The 20,097-nt window shown below is 39.5% G+C and overlaps 1 protein-coding gene across 3 annotated transcripts in view; it reads right to left on the bottom strand.

Moving 5' to 3' along the window:
• The window catches only part of kiaa1549la (KIAA1549-like a), a 137,743-nt gene that overhangs the window by 24,468 nt on the left and 93,178 nt on the right, over window positions 1–20,097 (bottom strand). For all 3 annotated transcript variants that reach the window (XM_034141919.1, XM_034141921.1, XM_034141920.1), the window contains exons 13-15: window positions 16,316–16,512; window positions 6,874–7,007; window positions 901–1,025 (exon numbers count right to left, since the gene is read on the bottom strand). In XM_034141919.1, coding sequence (XP_033997810.1) covers window positions 901–1,025; window positions 6,874–7,007; window positions 16,316–16,512 — 456 coding nt within the window. The remainder of the gene's footprint in view (window positions 1–900; window positions 1,026–6,873; window positions 7,008–16,315; window positions 16,513–20,097) is intronic.

The raw sequence follows: 20,097 nt of genomic DNA, 5'->3' as shown, positions 1-20,097 counted from the left end.
GCAAATGAACTGGAAACCAGAGAGGGCCCGAGGGAATGTTCTGGTCTTATGTTTATAGATTAAGGGATCATTTATCTTCAGCCTGTGTATCTCTGTCTCAGCTGCAGAGAGGTGCAGAGAGAAATGGAATAAAGAGGAAGCGAGGAAAAGAGTGAGAAGTGACTAAAGGACCGCTTCACCCACACAAAACAGATTCAAGAGGCCCTGTTATGTTTTTGTACTTTTTTTATGTAGCGTGAATGGTCTGCAAAGGCGAAAATCCCTGTGTTCCCACCAGGGGGAGTTTCTCTCCCCCCCCCCCCCCTGAAACGCCTCCATTGGATTATTTTGTTTACTTACCTGACATTCTATTGGTTTACGCTCCAACAGTTTATAAGTGATAGTCTAAGGAGCGGGACATAACTAAGTGGTTGACCAATCACAACAGAGCCTGCCACCTAACCAATCAGAGCAGACTGGGTGACAAAGAGATGTTGCAGCACAGGCAGTTTGAGACAAATAAAAATAAAGAGCTTTTTGCACATTCAAATATGTTAACATGTCACAATAGAGGGACACAAATATGTCCTCTTTAATGGAGAGGTGTGAGAGAGGTTGCCCTGGAGCAGTTGGAGGTTCTATAGGAATTATTACACTAAATGTGACAAATATGTATGCAGTATTAAAACCTTGACCTTGTAAGTCCTTATAAAATACTTGATGTTAATGGCCTAAGACAATTTCTAAACTTTATTATTTATCAGGGCTTAAAATAACACACTATAACACAGTAGAGGCATACATTTAATGCATCATGATTCTGCCTTATACTGTCAACGCTGCAGGATCACCTCACAGCTGAGTATGATAAGCCTTGAAGGTGTGTGTGCATTATGGATATGTGTGTGTGAGCAGACTCACCTCCCCATTGAGGACCACAGAGTCCTGGCTGTGGGAGGAGGAGGAGGGGTAGGAGTAGGTGGGCTGAGCAGTCATTGGTTTGATGGTGATGAGACGCAGGGAGCTAGAATGGTCTTCATAGGGGTCTGAGAGGAAGAGGAAAACAAATAGGTTAGACAGAAACATTACTTCCAGGAAGCTGAGATCAATTACACATTCTGCCAATTCCCTGTAATTCAAACACAAATGTTGTTCAATCATCTGAGTATAATTGTGAAATGTAAGAACAAAACTTTACCAATGCATGAGTATTTAGTTTGCATACTAGTTTTGATACAAGCTTAAGCTAAATGTTGTATGTTTGTGACGCTGCATATTGAGTTTTCAATTGGCTTATGGAATGCGAACAGAGGGTTGAATGAAGTCCTTATTATTCGTCACTTTTTCTTATTCTTAAAGTACCATTCTGTACTTGGTTCGATTCGGGACTTGAACCCATGACCCTAAAGGTTCCCAAGCCAAGTCCTTCCAGACTAAAATACTGCCATTTTAGATAGATGGTAGGTTGGTCATTAGAGTTCATAAAATGTATATAGATGTTATATTTGAGAAGTCTGGCTTTTTTTAACAACTGGAAAATAGTTTGGAGGAAAAACCTATTAACATTTTCAAGTAAGGTACCTTAATAATGCATTTCAAATCAATTATTGTATCCTGACTAGGACCAAAAATGTGGACTCTACCTAGTTAATGGTTTTGTCAGAACCGCAATTATATTTTCTAGTTGATTGACAGCACTTATTAGAACATAGAAGGATTGCTTGTATGTAACAGTAAGAGTGTGTGTGTGAGACCAGAGATTGTATGTGTCTGTACCAGGACCTGCATCTACCTTCCTGGTGTTGTGTTGTGTTGCTTCCATGCTTACATTGGCCTTCACTCCAAAATAAAATTACTCAAATGTAAAATGCATTGGTTGTCAGGGTAACTCTCGACATTAGAGCAATACACTTCTAATTGGTGGTGGTCTAATGGATAGTGAGGTGGGCTGAAGATCGGAAGGTTGTGAGTTTAAGTCCCGCCTGGAACACCACCACTAGTGTGCCCTTGTGTAAGGCACTTAGCCCTTAGTTACTCCAGGGAGAATGTCCCTGTAATGTAAGTTGCTTTGGATAAAAGCGTCAGCTAAATGTAATGTAATTGTGTTTGGGTCCCATGGCTCAGACTTCACAAATCACTACTGAGTGCAGTTTCATGTTGTATGGCTCGATGAGTAAACATCATCTGTATGGCGTGAGGTCAGATTGCGCAGTAAATGAGGCTCTGTCTGTATGTAGTCGTGTGTGTGGTTCTGCACTGGCTCCACTGTGACTCACTGCCTGACATCATATGGCAGACTGCTTGGTTGTAGAGCTACAGCGGTCTGCCTTTAGCCCAGCTCCAAACCCACACTGTCACCATGGCGCCTGCAGCTCAGCACGCTCCACTGTTACCGTGGTGACCCTCACTGAGGGACAGGTGAGGTCAGGACAGGTGGTTTTAGGAGCAGCAGAGGCTGTGAACCAGGTCTCACACCAGGACACTGTGTGGATAACATGTACTCCCCCATAAGAGGTCACACAAGAGCTGATGAACATGGGAGGGTTGATTTAAATATATGTATATGTACTGTGGGGGAATGTAACTACATGTACTCAAGTACTGTACTTGACTACCATTTTTGTATGCCATTTTGTACTACATTTTCGAGGCAAAATAGTGTACTTTTACTACATTAATCCAACACTCATAGTTACATGCTTCTTTTACATTAAAAAACAAATGAAATATTTTATATATGATGCGGTACTCTACTCCTTATAAAATCCTTTTAAATTGGATAAACATTGACAAACTACAACATTAAAAGCTCTTACATATATTTCTAAGCGAATAAAAACGCAACAATATAGTATTTTATAGTAATATGATACATTCAAAAGAGCTATTGTGCATAATGAGTACTTTTACTTTAGATACTTGCATTTTTGTGATAATACTTCCTTTCATCTACTTACAGTAAGTAACATTTTGAAATCAGGACTTTACTTGTTATGGAGTATTTTCCGACCAAAGTATTTCTACTTTTACTTAAGTAAAGGATCTGAGAACATCTTCCATCTCTCTCTCTCTGACTCACTTTAATAAAGAAAATGTGTTGTGTAATGTCCTATGGGATAAACATTATGACTTATTCACATATTTCCTTGACTGTATTTTCCCTAATGTCTGCAGTGATCAACATATTTCAACTCAATAAGGTATTGAATTGAGTCCTTTAGCCACACAAGCATATTTGTTTCCCTTTATTTGACTATGTATTTGCATTCACACCTCGCAGAATACCGAGAGGCCATTGGCATTTACATGTATCCGTGCACAGAAAAGGCCACGGAGTGATGTGATGATAAAGATCACTTTGAGTGTCTCATTGATACCAATTAGGGTAGGCTAATAATAGTAATAGTATTAATAATTGTAAATGGCCATTGGTCACACCACCAGTTTGTTTTACTGTAAACTTGGAGGAAGCCAGCAGCACAGGCTGCGCAGAGTGCAGACTGCTGCTGCCTGCTGCAGCCTGCTACACACCGACCCCGCCCCCCCCCCCCTCTCTCCGTCACACATGCGATTGATTTATTGGCGATATACAGAACAGTGAGAACAACACAACTAAAGATGAACAAAGCGGCACGTTCAAAGAAGAGTTCCTCGTGGAACTACTTCGAACTGATAAGTGCAAATTAAGTAAAATGCAAGCTCTGCGAAAAGACTTTGGTCTACCACAGCTCAACATCAACAATGCGTTCGCATTTGAGTGCGAAGCATGCCAAAGAAGTGCCTACAGAGAAAGACGCAGCACAGCCGGCCATTACTAACTTCACTTCAAGGCCACGTCGTTGTGATGACAGGCGTGCAGGTGACATAACTGCACTAATCACCAATATGATAGTGTAGGGGGGTGGCGAATAATCGATTAATATTCGCCAGGGCTGTCCGATTTTCGAATTTGATCATGGTCAGTTTCTGGCATCCCTAATACCAATACCTTTATTTAATGTCATCCTCCTTTTCCCTCACCTTTAGCATTTCTCTTCAAGGTCAACTGAATCAAGTTGCTTTCAGGCTAACAGTCTGTACTGTAGCTTTAAGAAGGCAAGACATATATGCTAATGTTGAAGAGGCTCACAGCACACTTCAGCAGTGATATTTGTATATAGAGCAACTAGGTGTCCCAACATTCTTAAATTGCCGATGTTTCTGCCGCTTTTGCCATTTCCGACTACATTGCTCCTTATTATCCTTCATATGATTAATAATGAAATCCTTCTTTCCCTCTGAATCACACCTCAATGCCTCTAGGATCTCCTTTTTTATGAATCTGTCATTTTCCTGAACACTTTCCAGCGTTCCCCTGTCTGCATTTCTTTAATCTGTCCTTTTCTCCCCTTCTTAAAAAAACAATTCTGTCTATCTCTTCCTGAGAAAATGAAACAAATGTTCTTCCTCTCCTCCGGGGATTCGTTCAGTTGCTTGCATAAACACTATAAATCACACAAATGACTGTCAACCTTGGTGTGCTGATGCAAAAGAGATTGGAAAATCACAGCGTCCCAACATTTCTCCGAACAGAGGCAGTGTGGCAGCGTTATCCGAGATCTGAGCGATGTTTATGCAACCAATTGTGAGCGTGCAGAGCCGGAAACACATCTGCTTGTAATCTGCTCAACAAGTCATGTCGTAGATACAGTTCATTCACCTGCACCAGGTGCGCAGATAAAAGCCTGTATCGTATAATCATGAGTCTGAATAGGACTCTTTGTCAATATATGAATATGATTATTCACACTGGAGAGGGAGCTGTGTGGATGCATACTAATAATCCAAGCAACAGCCATATGAATGTGACTTTTTTAACATTCCAAAAAATGCATGTTTTGCATCAATGCGTTGTGGAAACATACAAGTATCATTTTAAATCCTAGTGGGGTGCTTAAAATACCAAGTATGTTAGTCTAATGTAATTTAGCTGTATGCAACATAAGGAGTTTTTGATTTCCGTTTGAGTTATCAAATAAACTTGAAAATGTATGACCCACAGATATGCATTGTATAAATGGGAGGCTGTGGCTCAGTGGGTTAGTGCGCTTATCTTTAGATCAGGGGTGCACTGGTTCAGTCCCCACTACAGTCAGCAGTTTTGTTCTTGGGCAAGACACTTCACCCCAAATTGCTCCCGTGGGGATTGCCCACAGTAGTGAGTGTATGTAAGTCGCTTTGGGTAAAAGCGTCTAACAAGTGAAACTAAATGTATAACAATTTATTAACGCTGAAGCAGAATTAGGATAACACTGGTAACATTTACCTTCGAGTAGCTACCAAATGCTAAAGATGTCAGCACAGGTTGAAAGAGTAGTGCTGCATTCAACATTATACTCAAGTAAGGGAACACAAGTATTGGCATCAAAATATCTTTATATATTCTCTGGCATCAAAGTACCCAAAGTAAAAGTACTGATAGTGCAGTATGGTCCTTTTCAGAATAATATGCATGTAATAAATTATTATAATGCATTCATGTATTCATCCACTCAATGTTATGCTTGGTAAAGGTAGTGTTTATAGTTTATATAGTATAATGCTAGGAAGCTTAACCTATAATAATACAACATACTTTATTAGTTCATTTATATTTTGTATTATTCATATTTATCTGCAAAGTAAAACTGTAAATTGATGCGGTGGATTAAAAAGTACAACTATTTCCTCAAAAAATAATCAAGCAAAAGTATAAATAAGTAGGGAAGTTCTAGTACCTTACACATGTGTACAGCTTATTAAACAGATGTGCAGTAGTTCCTGCTACAGTGCGAGTCTGCAGGAGCACGTTTTGCCATGATGACACATCTTCTGTGTCTGTCAAGGGATGCTATTGGGCTGAGAAATACTTCTTCCCATTAACTTGCATCAGGAAAGAGACGTCTGTAAATGAGCGTATATATAAATATATATATTTACAAGTTAAATGTATTGCCCAGTACAAACTCTTGAATAGCATTTAAATCACTAGGAGCTAAAAGTTGTAAAATGTTCTAAAAGCTGAATACAGAACAATCCCCCTCTAGTCCCCGCCTCCAGCGCTGTATCAAGTTCTCTGAATACATCCCAGTGACTCATACACAGACTCACAAGGTGAGAACGACACCAGCGTTGCTGTTTCAGCTGGTATAATGACAGTGCTGATTTGTTTTTAATAGCTCCTCAGAGTTTGTCTCACAGGTTTAGCGATGAGTCATTTTGCTAACGCTCAAACCATATGCTGTGGGACGGGTTGTATGCATTGAAAAACACCTAATCTGACGGAACGCTGTCACAACTCTCCGAGAACTCCCCAACTTTTCTGTCTTTCCTCAGTGATTCCAATCTAAAGTAACTTGATGCTGTGCTTATGTCTGCCATCTTTGAGCTCTCATCTCTATATTACATTTTCAGCAATTCATACTGGAACAAAGTCAGATGAAAACACTGAAATACGAACACCTGAGATGTCTCTCTTGATTCAGTTATGAGTGAAAAGACGTGTGATGAGTGTGTGTTGTCACTGACGATGACTGACAGGAGCTAGCTGAGTCACGGCATGTACTGTATGAGTGTGTTTGTGCTCATGTGTACTTTTTTAGATCTTAGTAATTATCCTTTGGGTAAAATATAATAGTGTAAGAGTGTGTGGCGTGTGTGTGGAGGGTGACCAATACTTGTTTATTACCAATGACAGTCTTTCTAGTGGTTGCAGACGTAAAGGAAATGATTCATCCATTTATGTGTTTGTCTGTCTATTAATCTCAGAGTTTTTCCATCACTTATAACTTTTTCTCTTTCATCTTTTATCCTTTCTGTATCGATGTATCTCTCTCTGAGCCCCCCTCTCCATATCTCTCCCCCCCCCCCTCTCACCATTGGTACTCCTCTCCTTCCCGTTCCTGCTGCTGCTGCCGGTCGCCGTCCTCCGGGCTGAAGAGCTCTTGCTGGTGTTCAGCTTCGCGGAGCCGTTGCTCGACACCGAGCCGTCCTCCTCGCTTGGCAACGGCCTGTAGTATCCATGGCAACAGAGTGAGGCAAGAACAAGAAGGAGAGCTTGTGAGTCTCAGGGTGTACAGAAGCAGTGCAACATCTCAAGGCTAATACTGGAAACATACTGGCAAACTTTCAATGTGGAGCTTTTAAAAACACAAGGACTGTTGTGTGGCTGTATGTGGGTGTGCATGTAAAGGAAAGAAAACATACAATTAAAAAAGAAACCTGAAAAGGAGCAGGATAGAAGACTCAGTTAATGTAATTTGAGCATGTTTTTGTTATGTGTTTTCTTCCCTTTACTTTTTCTCATATGTCTTTTACTTCTTTTGTTATAGAGCTGCAACTAATAATTATATTCAGTATTGATTATTTTGCCTATTATTTTTTCAATTGGTTTGGTCTATAAAAGGTCAGTTTCACAAAGTGCAATGCTTAAAATGTCTTGTTTTGTCAGACCAAAGAAGTTTAATATGGTAAAAAAATGTAAAGACAAAAAGTGGGACATCTCCATATTTGAGAGCCATTTTTTGCACTTGTTATTTGCTTTTGATTATGTTTCTCTTGATTACCTAATTGATACGTTCATAGTTGTTGCAGCAATAGAACAAAATGACAAAATGTCAAAAAACGCCAGAAATTCTAGTGTGATCACAGAATTCTGATGCTATCAATGCTATTAGCATTCTGGCAGTAATACTCCCTCAAATCAAAATGTATTACAATGTTGGTTTTCATAACTTGCTCATGTGTTTTGGAATGATAATAATTGTTTGGTTGCAGTTACAGAGTGGTGCAGGAATGAGTCCTAAAATCCTGAAACAAATTAGCCTTTTATCCATTTTGGTTCCCTCGTCTTGAAATCAAAGTTTTGTTGACGTGTTTTTGGTTAAATGCATGAAAGAAGGTCTAGGGTTAAGGCAAGCCTAGTGGATTTTCACATTTTGTTCTATATAGTATGTCGGTAAATACCTAACTCGTGAATCTCTGAAGCCTCTATGTGCCTTAAATAAGTATAACTAAACGCCATCACACCGAACATTAGCCGCCGTTAGCTTAGCGGTTGTGATTTACAATCTTGATGTTATAGCCTAACATTAGATTTTTTTTTATACTGTAAAGTGGTTTTGATATATGGAGATAATCATTCTGACAAAATGTATGTGTAAGCATCATAAATGTGTATCTGACACAAAGCTTATTTTGGAGCCCGTGAAATGCTAAGTTCTAGCTCAACCTACAAAAATAAGTCCTCACTGCACCACTCTATTGAGAGATTTCTTTGCTTTTCTATTTATACAACGATCCTATATGAGAGCATAGGAAATGTGCGGACACACTGGAAAAATGTAAAAGACAAGTGGAACAGCAACAACCCTGATTTTGTTCGGCAGGTTGTTGAACAGCCAAGGGCTTTGATAGAAGCAGCTCAGTATGAATGCATGCCAAATACACACACAAAAACACACACAAAAACACACACACTTGACTGTTGAGGAGCCAATATACTGATGCAGAAACATGTATGAAGACATGTATGCTTTGTTCTTGCCTCAGGTAAACCAGGCACGTAACCACATACAGGACACACACAAAGACACATGCACACACACACACACACACACACACACACACACACACACACACACACACACACACACACACACACACACACACACACACACACACACACACACACACACACACACACACACACACCCACACACACACACACACACACACACACGTTTGGCCTACAGGCATGTAAGCAGCAGCAGCAAAAACAACATGACAGGCGTGTCTACAGGTGGTGTGAGATTCACAAATCAGCAACACCGGAAATGACAGAGCCACAGGCGAGGATAACACCCTGACTGTGCACACACACACACACACACACACACACACACACACACACACACACACACACACACACACACACACACACACACACACACACACACACACACACACACACACACACACACACACACACACACACACACACACACACACACACACACACACACACACACACACACACACACACACACACAGCAGCACCGGTCAATGGCTGGCCGAGTCTCAGTCAAAGTCATGTGGAATTAGACAAAGAGTAGGAGGGAGGAGGGAGGAATACAGTGTGTGTGTTCCATACAGTATGAGCCTGCGCAGGAAGGCCAACAGAATGGATAATCATGCCGCTGGAAAGTAACGTTCATCTCCCGCCTCTCTTTGTGTGTTGTGCCTCACACTCTGCAGCTCTCTGGAGAAGGCAGCAGTGAGCAGAATAAATGCTCCTGTCTTTCCACGTACCGCCGCGGTAGCATTCAGCTCACACCTCTCTGTTTCCTCAGACAGGTGAACGGTTGTACAGCTGGAACAGTCGCTGCTGGTTCTAACATTGTTTGGCAATAATTCAAATAAATCTTATTCTCTTTTCTTTTTTTTTTAAGGTATGGTATTCTCAATATGTATGGATAGTATTTTAAGGGTTTTATGTGGTGTAACAGAGTCATGGAACGTATGATTTTTGGAAACCCAATTTAGATTATGTTAAGATAAAGTGTTAAAGCATAGTTGGATAATGGTTCATGTGTAATAGCTTACTTATTTTACAATGTTTTAGTTACTATATATTCAACAATTCCATTCGAATGACGATTTACAATACAAGATTTCCAAACAACATTTCTCTTTAGGCAGGACTTGGTTGGACACACCCATCAGGGCGGATTAAGTGATACATAGAAGAATGTTTAATATCTCTTTCCATAATGTTTTAAGATACTTACATTTACAATCTGAGCCTGTAAATGGCAAAAATAAACTTTGAGTGGATTGATAACATTGAATGCGCAACTGCTCCAATATAATTAATGTGGTGAATTAGTCACAAAAAGCGGAGAAAATAGGGTGCATGTTGAAAATAACCAAAGATACCCTTCAAATGAAACGTGTAGAGAGTGAAGAGTTCACTGTATAGTCAGTAGGGGGTGATTTTGAACATACTAAATGTCTTTGTCTTATATTTATTTGGTCAACTAGTTTGTTTATTCTTCTCCCTGCTTCTACCATAGAATGTGCAGAATATATTTTTAGGTGTGACCAGCAGCTCTAAAGGTTGCTTTGTAGGTCAGTTGGAAAGGTCACACAATTTTCCCCAACAGTTGTTCATGTTAACCTATGATGCCAGAATTTGGCCTAAGTGTGGACGTGTGCACTTGTCTATGCCAATAGAGCGGTGCAGGAATGAGAGTCCTAATCCCAGAAATGAGTTAGCATTTTTACTACTTCAAGGCTCCCTCATCTAGAGATTTTGGTTAGTTTCCTTGAATATTGTCTGTAGTTAATACAAGCTTACAGCATTTTATTGTTTTGTTCAATGAAATCAAGTTAGTAATAACCCCACTGAAGCTTTTATGTGTGTAAGTGGCTAAATTAGGCTGTTAGACATTACACCAACTCAAGTCCTACTCTAGCTAAGTGGTGTTAACGTAAAGTGGGCAAACATACAAAGAAAATGCATTAATGCGCTATTCCATTGGCAAACAGGGGTGTGACAAAAAGAGTGACCAATATCAAATGACACATTCATTCACGGGCCACTGAACTGTCGTAGACTCTGAGGAAGGCGTCATAAAATTAAATGAACGGAGTCACTTTTTAAAAAGTTGTTTGCACTACCCACCACACAGCCCTTTCCATAGTTCATGACCTGTTTCTCGTGGAGTCTTTTGAGAGGCATCATTGCACTTAAGCAACACCCACTTTGACTCATGAATCCTTTCTCGTAGACACTTGTGGTTAACAGCTTCTTTTAGATAGTTTATATTGTAGTTCATTATTGATTTTAATGGTACATTGGAAGTTAATACTGTAGTGACATAAATGTTAATCAAAAGTTTCGAGAGGCATGGCTCTACAAATGGCGAGTGAGTCAAATTGAGTAATCCCTTATGTTTTTCTCTAGCTTCTTATCATATTCATTATTTGACAAACACCCAAAATGTCATTGTGTTCCCATGAACCTCAGCTGTCCTTTGTGCTTAATGCTAATTTGTCTGTTAGCATGATATGCTAGCATGTTGTCTGGACCCAAATGACTTAAATCTCTTGTTATTTATACTGAGTTCCCCATACAGTATATGGGAGTATTCAATGAATGGATAAGGGAGTGAATCCAGCTTCAGTTTTTAGTTTTACTCCTCAGTTTGTACTGCTATATGGGCCCTGTTCTAATCTAACTTTGATTGTCTGATTTAGCACACCAAGCCTGTCTGTGCATGTGAAAAGAGAAAATACCTTAGAAGTGTGTTCAGTACCACTATAAAATTACAATAATAATTGCATCTTGTTGTTACTGTGGTGTGAAATCCCCCTCTTATCCCATCACCTTCCTTTCTGCAGACGTTCCTATTGAGTGTACACCCAGGTGGTAGAAAAACCCATGATACCTTTCTTTGAAAATGGCTCCAGATAAGATACATACGTGCGTACATGCAGGTTAGTAAAGCTGATTATCGCACTGTGCCAGCTCTTCCGGCATTTTTACTCTGTCATCATTGTTGCACTGAATGGCTCCCTCTGGCATGGCTTTAGCCAGGGTTATAAATATACTTGTGTTTATCATCCCCAGGAAGCAAAGCAAAACTAATCCCACCTCTTTTCATTTTCCTTTAGAAAGTATGTGTAAATATGAGGCGCTGTGTTTGTGAATTAGCATTTCTGTGAGAGGAGGCATCTCATTGCTGACTTCCCAAAAGAAAGATGTCGCTGTGTGTGGGTGTAGCTTTAAGTAAAGGAGTGGAAGTTTTAAGAAATTGTTTTAGCATTTTGTTATAAATGATCTTTATTTCATGCATAGAAAGGATTATATTTATAATCCTAGTTAGATCTATTGGGGATAAGACTGTTTGGACATTTAGGTAAATGCTTTTAAAACTGCAAGATTACGACAGATGTTGACAAATCCTTGCTGATGCATAAGAATAGCAGTAACAAAGAAGATTAGTGCAGACAAATGAATGGTAAAGACAGACGGAATATATGGAAGAATTATATAAATTAAATTTAGCAATATCCGCCATCTAGCTTTCTAATCTCATGTCATCCTAGACAGTAGAGTACCCAGTGAACCAAACTAATCCACTTTATGCTCTCAGTGCCTTTCAGGACAAACGGACATCTGTTTATCGGGCAGTTTGGGTCGTAAGAATGTGATTAACATTTTGGCTAAATCAGTAGAGAGGTTTGAAGCTGGACGCTGACTTCTGTAGCTGAAATAGGTCGTCTCATGAAGTCATGTTTCTGATAAGACACACACCTCTGAAATAAATTTACTCAGCGTTGAAATGAAGTTGCAAAAGCATTCTGTGTTCTGGTTTTTCTCTACATTATCTTATAGGAAAGTAAGAAGAGGGAATCACTTCATGTTTGCTTCTCATATAACTCACAATTTCTCAATTTCATGTTTTCTAAAAGATAATTATCTGAAAACTACCACTACCACTTTCCTGAAAATGAGTCAGGTTTTTTTTGTACAACCTGTAACAATGTGTGGGAAAGCAGAGGCTCAGCATGTATTAGTTTCCAACATCCAGTGTTGCTAATTCCTGCTAATTCTTTTAGTTCATTTTTATTTACTGGAAGAGACAAAGAAAAATGTTCCTCCAAAAATAATAAATACAATTTGTATTGTCTGTATGAGGTGGTTAAATCTGTATTTATATTAAATAGGGAAGTTGGTGAGGAAGCTATAAGTAATCATTTGGACTGCTACATTTAAAAAAGTTGATACAATTCTGTGTTCAAATTATTTTCTACTGCTATTAATACTTCTCTTGCTTAACATGTACTGTATATGATACATACAGATTATACAGAATGAACCTTTGAAATACATTTAAAACTATGATAAAACATGATTTGTATTTTTCACAACAAAGGGAATAGTGAACTTAACTTTGATTTTTACACAAATCTGTGCTACAGTATTTTGCATGCACATGATGAAAATTAAAATAACACCTGTGCAACACCAGGTAACAACTTCTTAAAGATATTCACTACATCCATGTTTACATTACACTTAAATCATTTGGCTAAACACACAAATATCTATAGATACAGCTCTGGAAAAAATTAAGAGACCACTGCAGCATTATCAGTGTCTCTGGTTTTACTATTTATAGGAATGTGTTTAAGTCAAATATACAATTTTTAATTTAGTTTGATAAAATACTGAAAACATTTCTCTGTGTTGGAATTCAACAGACACTGGAATGGAATGGCTGCCATACAGGTAGAGATTGAGATGTAAGAACAATTGTGGTCTCTTTATTTGTTCCAGAGCTGTATATATAGTATCTCTAGAATTTCCCATCTGTACTATTTAATGTCTTGAATTCCTATTCATTGTGCGTTTCCCTTGTTATGCATATTTCAAGAAAGTAGATGAAGGGAGACTGAGATCTAAGTCTTTTGTTGCCAAGCTTGAAAACTATACAGACATTACTTTGATGTTGGGATTAAAGTATGATTATTTCTAAGATGATTTATGGGGTGTTCATGTTTAATTTAAATCTGTAAAGAAGTTGCTTCTGGTGACGCTCTTTGTGTTTTATGTCTGTAGGTTTTAATCAGACTGAGTTATCAAATGCTCTCATCTGGGAAACGGAAGACAAATATATAATAACAGCAAATATGGTAATGCTGTCAGATGAAATTATATTTTAATATATAAAGTATGAATTACTACTATGTATATCTTCTAAGTGCTGATACATATTGTTGACCATTACAAAAATCTCACTAAAACGGATCATTATTTGTTATACTACAGCCATGTACACAAGCAGCTTCTCCATAGCAGCTGCAGTAGCTGAGGCTGCGTAAAGGGATGCTAACAGTTGCTAGACGGTGCAGTATCTCTGAGTGGAGGAGAATATGGCCTGCCTGTGTTCACATGAGATCATACAGCTGGCTCCATGGGGTCCAGCTGATGTATCCTGAGGCCTGAGTCATTTAAAGGGGAAGTGTGAATCATCAGCAATAAACCCCCTCACTCACGCAGGGACAGTGTTTCTATTTTCATCTAAAACCTTCATTCAAAAAAGGTTTGAAATGATGATTGCATCGAGGTGAGACATAACAGGTTATAATAACCATCTTCTTTTTGCTAAAGGAAACCTTTCCATCCCACCAGGATTCAGTGAATGTGTCAGACCATGGCTCAGAGGTGTGAGGCTGTTAACAGATCCGAATCACTGTTGCAATTATCCATCCATAATAATGTGATCCATGTGGCACCTTCACTTCTCCTCTGCAGTCATCACACATCATTGGTGGAACAGCGCCGTTAAAATGACCTTGTGTTAGATGCTATACTTTGTTTTGCAAGATTTCATATTTCAACTTGTACTTTCATGCTGTTCTGTAGAACCACCTTGCCGTGTTTTCTATATTCATATTGTTATTAACTTAATGACATTTAGCTGACGCATTTATCCAAAGCGACTTACACACAGTTCAATACCGTAGACATGCCTTACGGGAGCAGTTAGAGGTTCAGTATCTGGCACAAGGGTACTTTGACACGTGCACTGCAAGAGGTGGGATTGAACCGGTAATCTTCTGATTTGGAGATCAGTGCACTAACCTTCATTTAATTGTTATAAAACTCCCAAAATAGGCAATTCAGTCAATGTCATCACCTCTATTTCCCCCTTTCAACACTGTGTCTGCACTCTCTGGCCCAAAACAATAAATAAAAACATTATCTCTACATTATCTCCAATAAAACGTATATATAAAATGGAAAGAAGGAAAAAGACGAGACTAAATAGATAAAGGGATTTATGTCGAAGATAATTGTCACACCTCAACACTTAACGCATTTTCTCCCCCTGGTATTTATTTAAGATCATTTGAAAATGTTTGGTCAATTCTTGGCTCAACTTCCGTCAAATGTATGATTCTGCTGAACACTTATCTTGCATCAACATACAAAGAAATGATCATTTGATCATTATTGTTTGGTGTCAGTTTTAAGTTAATTTGACTCTGCTTTTCTTTTGAAGGCGGCAGCAGGCACTAGGTGATCGGTAATGTGGTTTGGTTTTGGAAAAGGCATATCGTTTTTACCAGGGAAATGAAAAAACTCTTTGTATGTTTGATTGTTAAAACGCGAGATAACTGAACTTTTCATTCACTTCCTGGTGCCTCAGCGGCTGTTTCATTCTGCTTTTTGGCTTGTTTATTTTGGTTTTAGGACAAAGGCGGCAACACCTAGTATTTTGTTTCCTCAAAATGTGCCTGTAAATACGTGGATTGTGTCTTTCTGTCTCCAAACAGCTTCTTGTTAACACTGGACTCATCTTCCGATCGCGTCAATCTGTCACAGTGCGCTCTGCTTACTGTTGGCTTCTCTCTGGCTTAACACTGCGACGCGCAAACAAACACTGATGTTTCCCGCTCTAAAGCTCGGGGTCGAGTCTTGGCTTGTTCGCTAAATGACACAGCTGCTCCTTCACAAGGCCTCCAGCTGGGAACATCCATTCAACTCCTCAGACTGCTGAACCTGTGCAGAATCACAGGCTAAAGGGATGATCTGAATTAGCAGGCTTTGCCAAAACATCTACGTCTCATATGAATGATGTATGATGATGTGAGCAGTGCCCTCTCTGCAGACTCTGACTGACATCTATTACAGCTGAGTAAGGAGTCTGTCTTTAAATATGCAACTTAGCTGTACTGTTTCCAAACAACATTAAGGCACACAATAATCAGGTTCTAAAGATTTCCCCATGTCAATGCTTTTGGATAGTAGCAGCGGTTGAAAAAGTACTCCGATCTTGTACCATAGTGTTGAAATACTGTGTTATAATTACAAATCCTGGATTAAAATGTGATTTAAGTAAAAGCACAACAATGTTAGCATCCATACTTAAAGGATTTCAGAATAATACATGTTTTATTTATGAGTTACTATTATTGATTAATTAATGTGTTTGTTGCAGCTGGTTAAGGTGAAGCTGTTTCATTTATTGATATACTGCAGGGTCATTTACTCCAGGTATATGGAAGGTCTAATTCATGCGGAAGTGGAAGTGTGAAGTTTCAGAAAACGACAATACTAGAAAAATATCAAAAATGCATTAATTTAATAAATGTGCTAAGTAATTTTTCACCACTGGATAAAAGCAATTGCTGCGCTAATGAATATTTGTGAATGAAAGTGTTAGAAATGAGTAATAAAAAAGATGTACTGTAGGTTGTGCAGTTTCCCTCAGTTCTTTAGAGTTCTTCAGGCTGGCAGTCTTACCCTCCTTTGTGTATGTCAGCAGACGGAGGCCTCTTGCTGCCGGTCCCATCCTGGTGGACCTTCTTATCCAGCGACATTGACAGAGGAGCGTCTCGTACAGGCAGCCCCACCAGCACCAGCGTATCCTTGGTGACGGAGACGGCATCGTCCCCAGTCCGACCCATGTGCTTCTTGGCGTAGTCAAAGCCCTGGACAGGCTGGCAGAGAAAAGGATGACACGCACCAGGAGTCAGAGGAACCTCCATTCTTACAAGGTCACAGACACGGCAACGTGCATCAACACGTCAGGAAGTGAGTTTCAAACTGACTGGCCAAGAAGATATTTCAGTGTTTGATTTCCAAATGGATAAACAATAACTCAGAACACTTGTGTTTATCCAATGGGTGTTGTTTTCAGTTTGCCTGTCGGAGTGATGCACATCAAGCAACTCAGGAAGTAAAAGCACATGCAAAAACAGCCAAAGGCAACACACTTGAGTTTCACTGTACAGTACATCTTACTACACTCTACAAAGCACAGGATGATAATTGGTGTGGAAAATAATGCAAGTCAACGTCATTTATTTGTCACGCTAATGTGCAATAAGTGATAAGTCTTCCGCAAGATATTTAGCACATTTTGACATCATAACGATTGTTTCAAATTGGCATAGAAAAGTATAGCAAAGACATCATAACATAACTTTATCATGAAAGCTAATTAGGGTTGTCGTTTTAAAGTCTGCATCTCTTGTGTTTTGTGCTCATGACATTAGTTAATGTGACTGCCTGATATAACAATGACAATACTGGTTTAAGCATAGAGTTTACAAATCTTGAATGGCTGCATGAAAACAAGCTCTCTATTTGAACAGAAGTATAACATGGTGAATGCAGAGAAAGGGAACACCATCAGAAAATCATCAAATAAAATACACTTCTGTATTTTGGGTATTATATTGTCTGCCTAAAAGGAAGACCAAAGACGTGTGATTTGCTGCAGTAGAACATTCAAATTTCAAATTCAAATTCATTTCAGTTTCACCAAAAATGTTTTTAAAAAGGAAAAAAAGCCTCATCTTGTTTTACATCTTAAAATGCATCATTTTTTATAATAATCAGTTAGTCATCAATACACAGCTTAAATATATAGTTATTTAAGTCGACTGTTATGGCTATTGAAGAAACTGGAGTCAGCATTTGAAGACTTTTCCAAATTATATTTTTGGTTAAATGTATCGCAGACAGGTTGGGCTGAATTAAAGGTCTGTCCTTGACTTCCCATGTGCGTGAATATTTAGAATCTGAGATTTTTAGGTGAAGATGGATATTTGATTATATCAAATAAACCACCACTTTAAAATCCAGGAACAACCAAAAGAAACAAATGGATTAAGGCATTTGACTCCAATATAAACAAAGCAATGACTTGCAGCTACCTTGATGGGGTCTCCTGAATAATAATTTACATTGTTTCTCCAATTTCAGATAAAGGTAATTGGATGGACCTCCCTTCCTGAATAAGTTTTATTATCAGTCTCTGAACACCACAGCTGGCATGCATAATGAAAAAGTTGAACAAATATATAAAGAGTGAAGCTTCACAGCACCTTTGAAGTCAGGGGTTTTGGCATAAAGAGACAAAAGCGGCAGAAGATGTGTTTTACTTAAGCCTCGGAGGTCTAGACACATTCATTGTATTACTAAATGCCTTTCAATTGACAGAATAGAGAACGAGGTTGGGTTACATAACTGTTTTCTCCCCTTTTCTATTTTGAGCGGCTCTAAAATGGGACGCCTAATGCGTGTGAGGATGAATGCTTAATTCTGAGTGCATGTGGGGTTAGGCGGCTCGGGCATCCGCGTCGACGGCGTTGTTAATAATTCATCAGTCATACACACCACTCAGCCATCGTCTAGTTTAAACACACATGGATGTAGCTGTGGATGGATGTTGGGAAATTGATATATGGTCATGTGGAGTGAGAAAGAGAGGAAATAGGCACTCTTGCCTTGGCATTAATATATGGATTGATGGTGTGGGTATGTGCACGCACCTTTTAAAGGCTGAAGTGATGTATGGTGACAGTTGTGACTATCGTGTGAAAGATGTATGGAGAGTGCTAGTGATCATCTGCCTACGGCGTCAGGCTGTTCAAAGGTTAGGAAGGGGGTTAGCTGTGTGTGTGTGTGTGTGTGTGTGTGTGTGTGTGTGTGTGTGTGTGTGTGTGTGTGTGTGTGTGTGTGTGTGTGTGTGTGTTTATAACGTGTGAACAAAGGGCAGTGTACTAAGGAGAGCCTATAATAATGATAATATACATTTTATTGGGGGGGCTCCTCTCATAGCACCCAAGGACACCTTACAGGGCATAGGGGCAATATAGGGAACAATTAAAACAGTGGATTTAGTGAAATATCAGCCGGGGTAAGACAAGACAAACTACAGGAAATGGACTACAGAAGGACATGCCTTTTTAGGATTTTCCCTTGCACTCCCTTTCCTTTAGTGTGTTACATAGCTTTGTTTTGCATGTTAATGGTCTGCAAAGGCTAAAACCCCAAAGTTCCCTCCTGAGTGAGTTTCTCCCTCTTTGTCTGAAACGCCTCCATTGGACTCCTTTGTTGACTTCCGTGACATAGTGACATAAATATACATCACTCGCGCCTCTTTAAAGGGGACCTATCATGCAAAATGCACTTTTGTACGTCTTTTATACATGAATATGTGTCCCCGGTGTTCCAGGGAACTCACCAAGTGTCAGAAAACACAACCCTCTCTATTTTCCTCCATACCCAAATCTCTAAAAAAGGGGCTGCAACGGATCTGATCAAAACTGATCCAGATTTGAACACTGTCCTGACGTCAGGACGGTGGCGCTACGGCTATTGGGCCAACTCCACCAATCAGGAGGAGACAGCCATGGCCATTGCCGTTCGAAAGCGCTGGAGACGTTGTAGTACATATGCCAGGCCTCTAGATGGTGCTGTTCTCACAGAATCAACCCTTGCACAAACAGAGCAAAAAAATGTCAAATTGAGCAAAATGAGGCATGGCTAAAATGCATGATCTGTTTGGTATTTTGAAAAAAAAAAAGTATAAATATGCCTTATATAGGTATGGTCCTACACTATATTATTCAAATATAGCATGATAGGTCCACTTTAAATGTGCTGCTCTGATGTGCCATCACTGCATTATGTGTATGGATTATTGGGAGGAAACATTAGATGTGGTGTCAGGGGTGTTGAACTGAGCGTGACGACCTGCACATCGACAGTAAAAGATGTGTCACTCAGTGGCTGCTGGGTAATGGATGTCATGCTAGAGACAGTATGGATTCTCAGAAATGACAGGGCCGAGGGGTGTAACCTTGGAGAGTGCCTGACATATCACGACTCCTATTTTACCGCACTGGCTCAAGGTCTTATCGTTTCTGTCTGTTCTTTCACACATCCTCATTTCATGTTTGCCTCTGCCTCCTCTTTCCCCCTCCGTCTCTGCCTCTCTTCAACTGTCCACTGACGGCGTGTTGACTTAACAAATGGCCACGTTTCATCTTGTGCGAGCCGCTCAGTTTAATGAAGATTGCAGACAGGGCTTGTAGTATAGCCTCTGATCAGTCTGTCAGAGATGAATGGTGCTTCTCCTACACATCCAGTTAGGAGAGTGACGGAGTAAAAGAGAAGGAAAGAAGCTGCGTCTAATCAATTCTGTTACAGAAAGTTGTCACGTGAAGTGACTGCGAGCACGGCCCTTCTCTGCGCCACCAAATGATCCACCCTTGTTTTCCTTTCCTGCACTA

The sequence above is a fragment of the Trematomus bernacchii genome, unplaced genomic scaffold (assembly GCF_902827165.1).
Source record: "Trematomus bernacchii unplaced genomic scaffold, fTreBer1.1, whole genome shotgun sequence".
Taxonomy (NCBI): Eukaryota; Metazoa; Chordata; class Actinopteri; order Perciformes; family Nototheniidae; genus Trematomus; species Trematomus bernacchii.
Note: the sequence above shows the minus strand (reverse complement) of the source record. Positions and strands in the feature narration are given on the sequence as shown.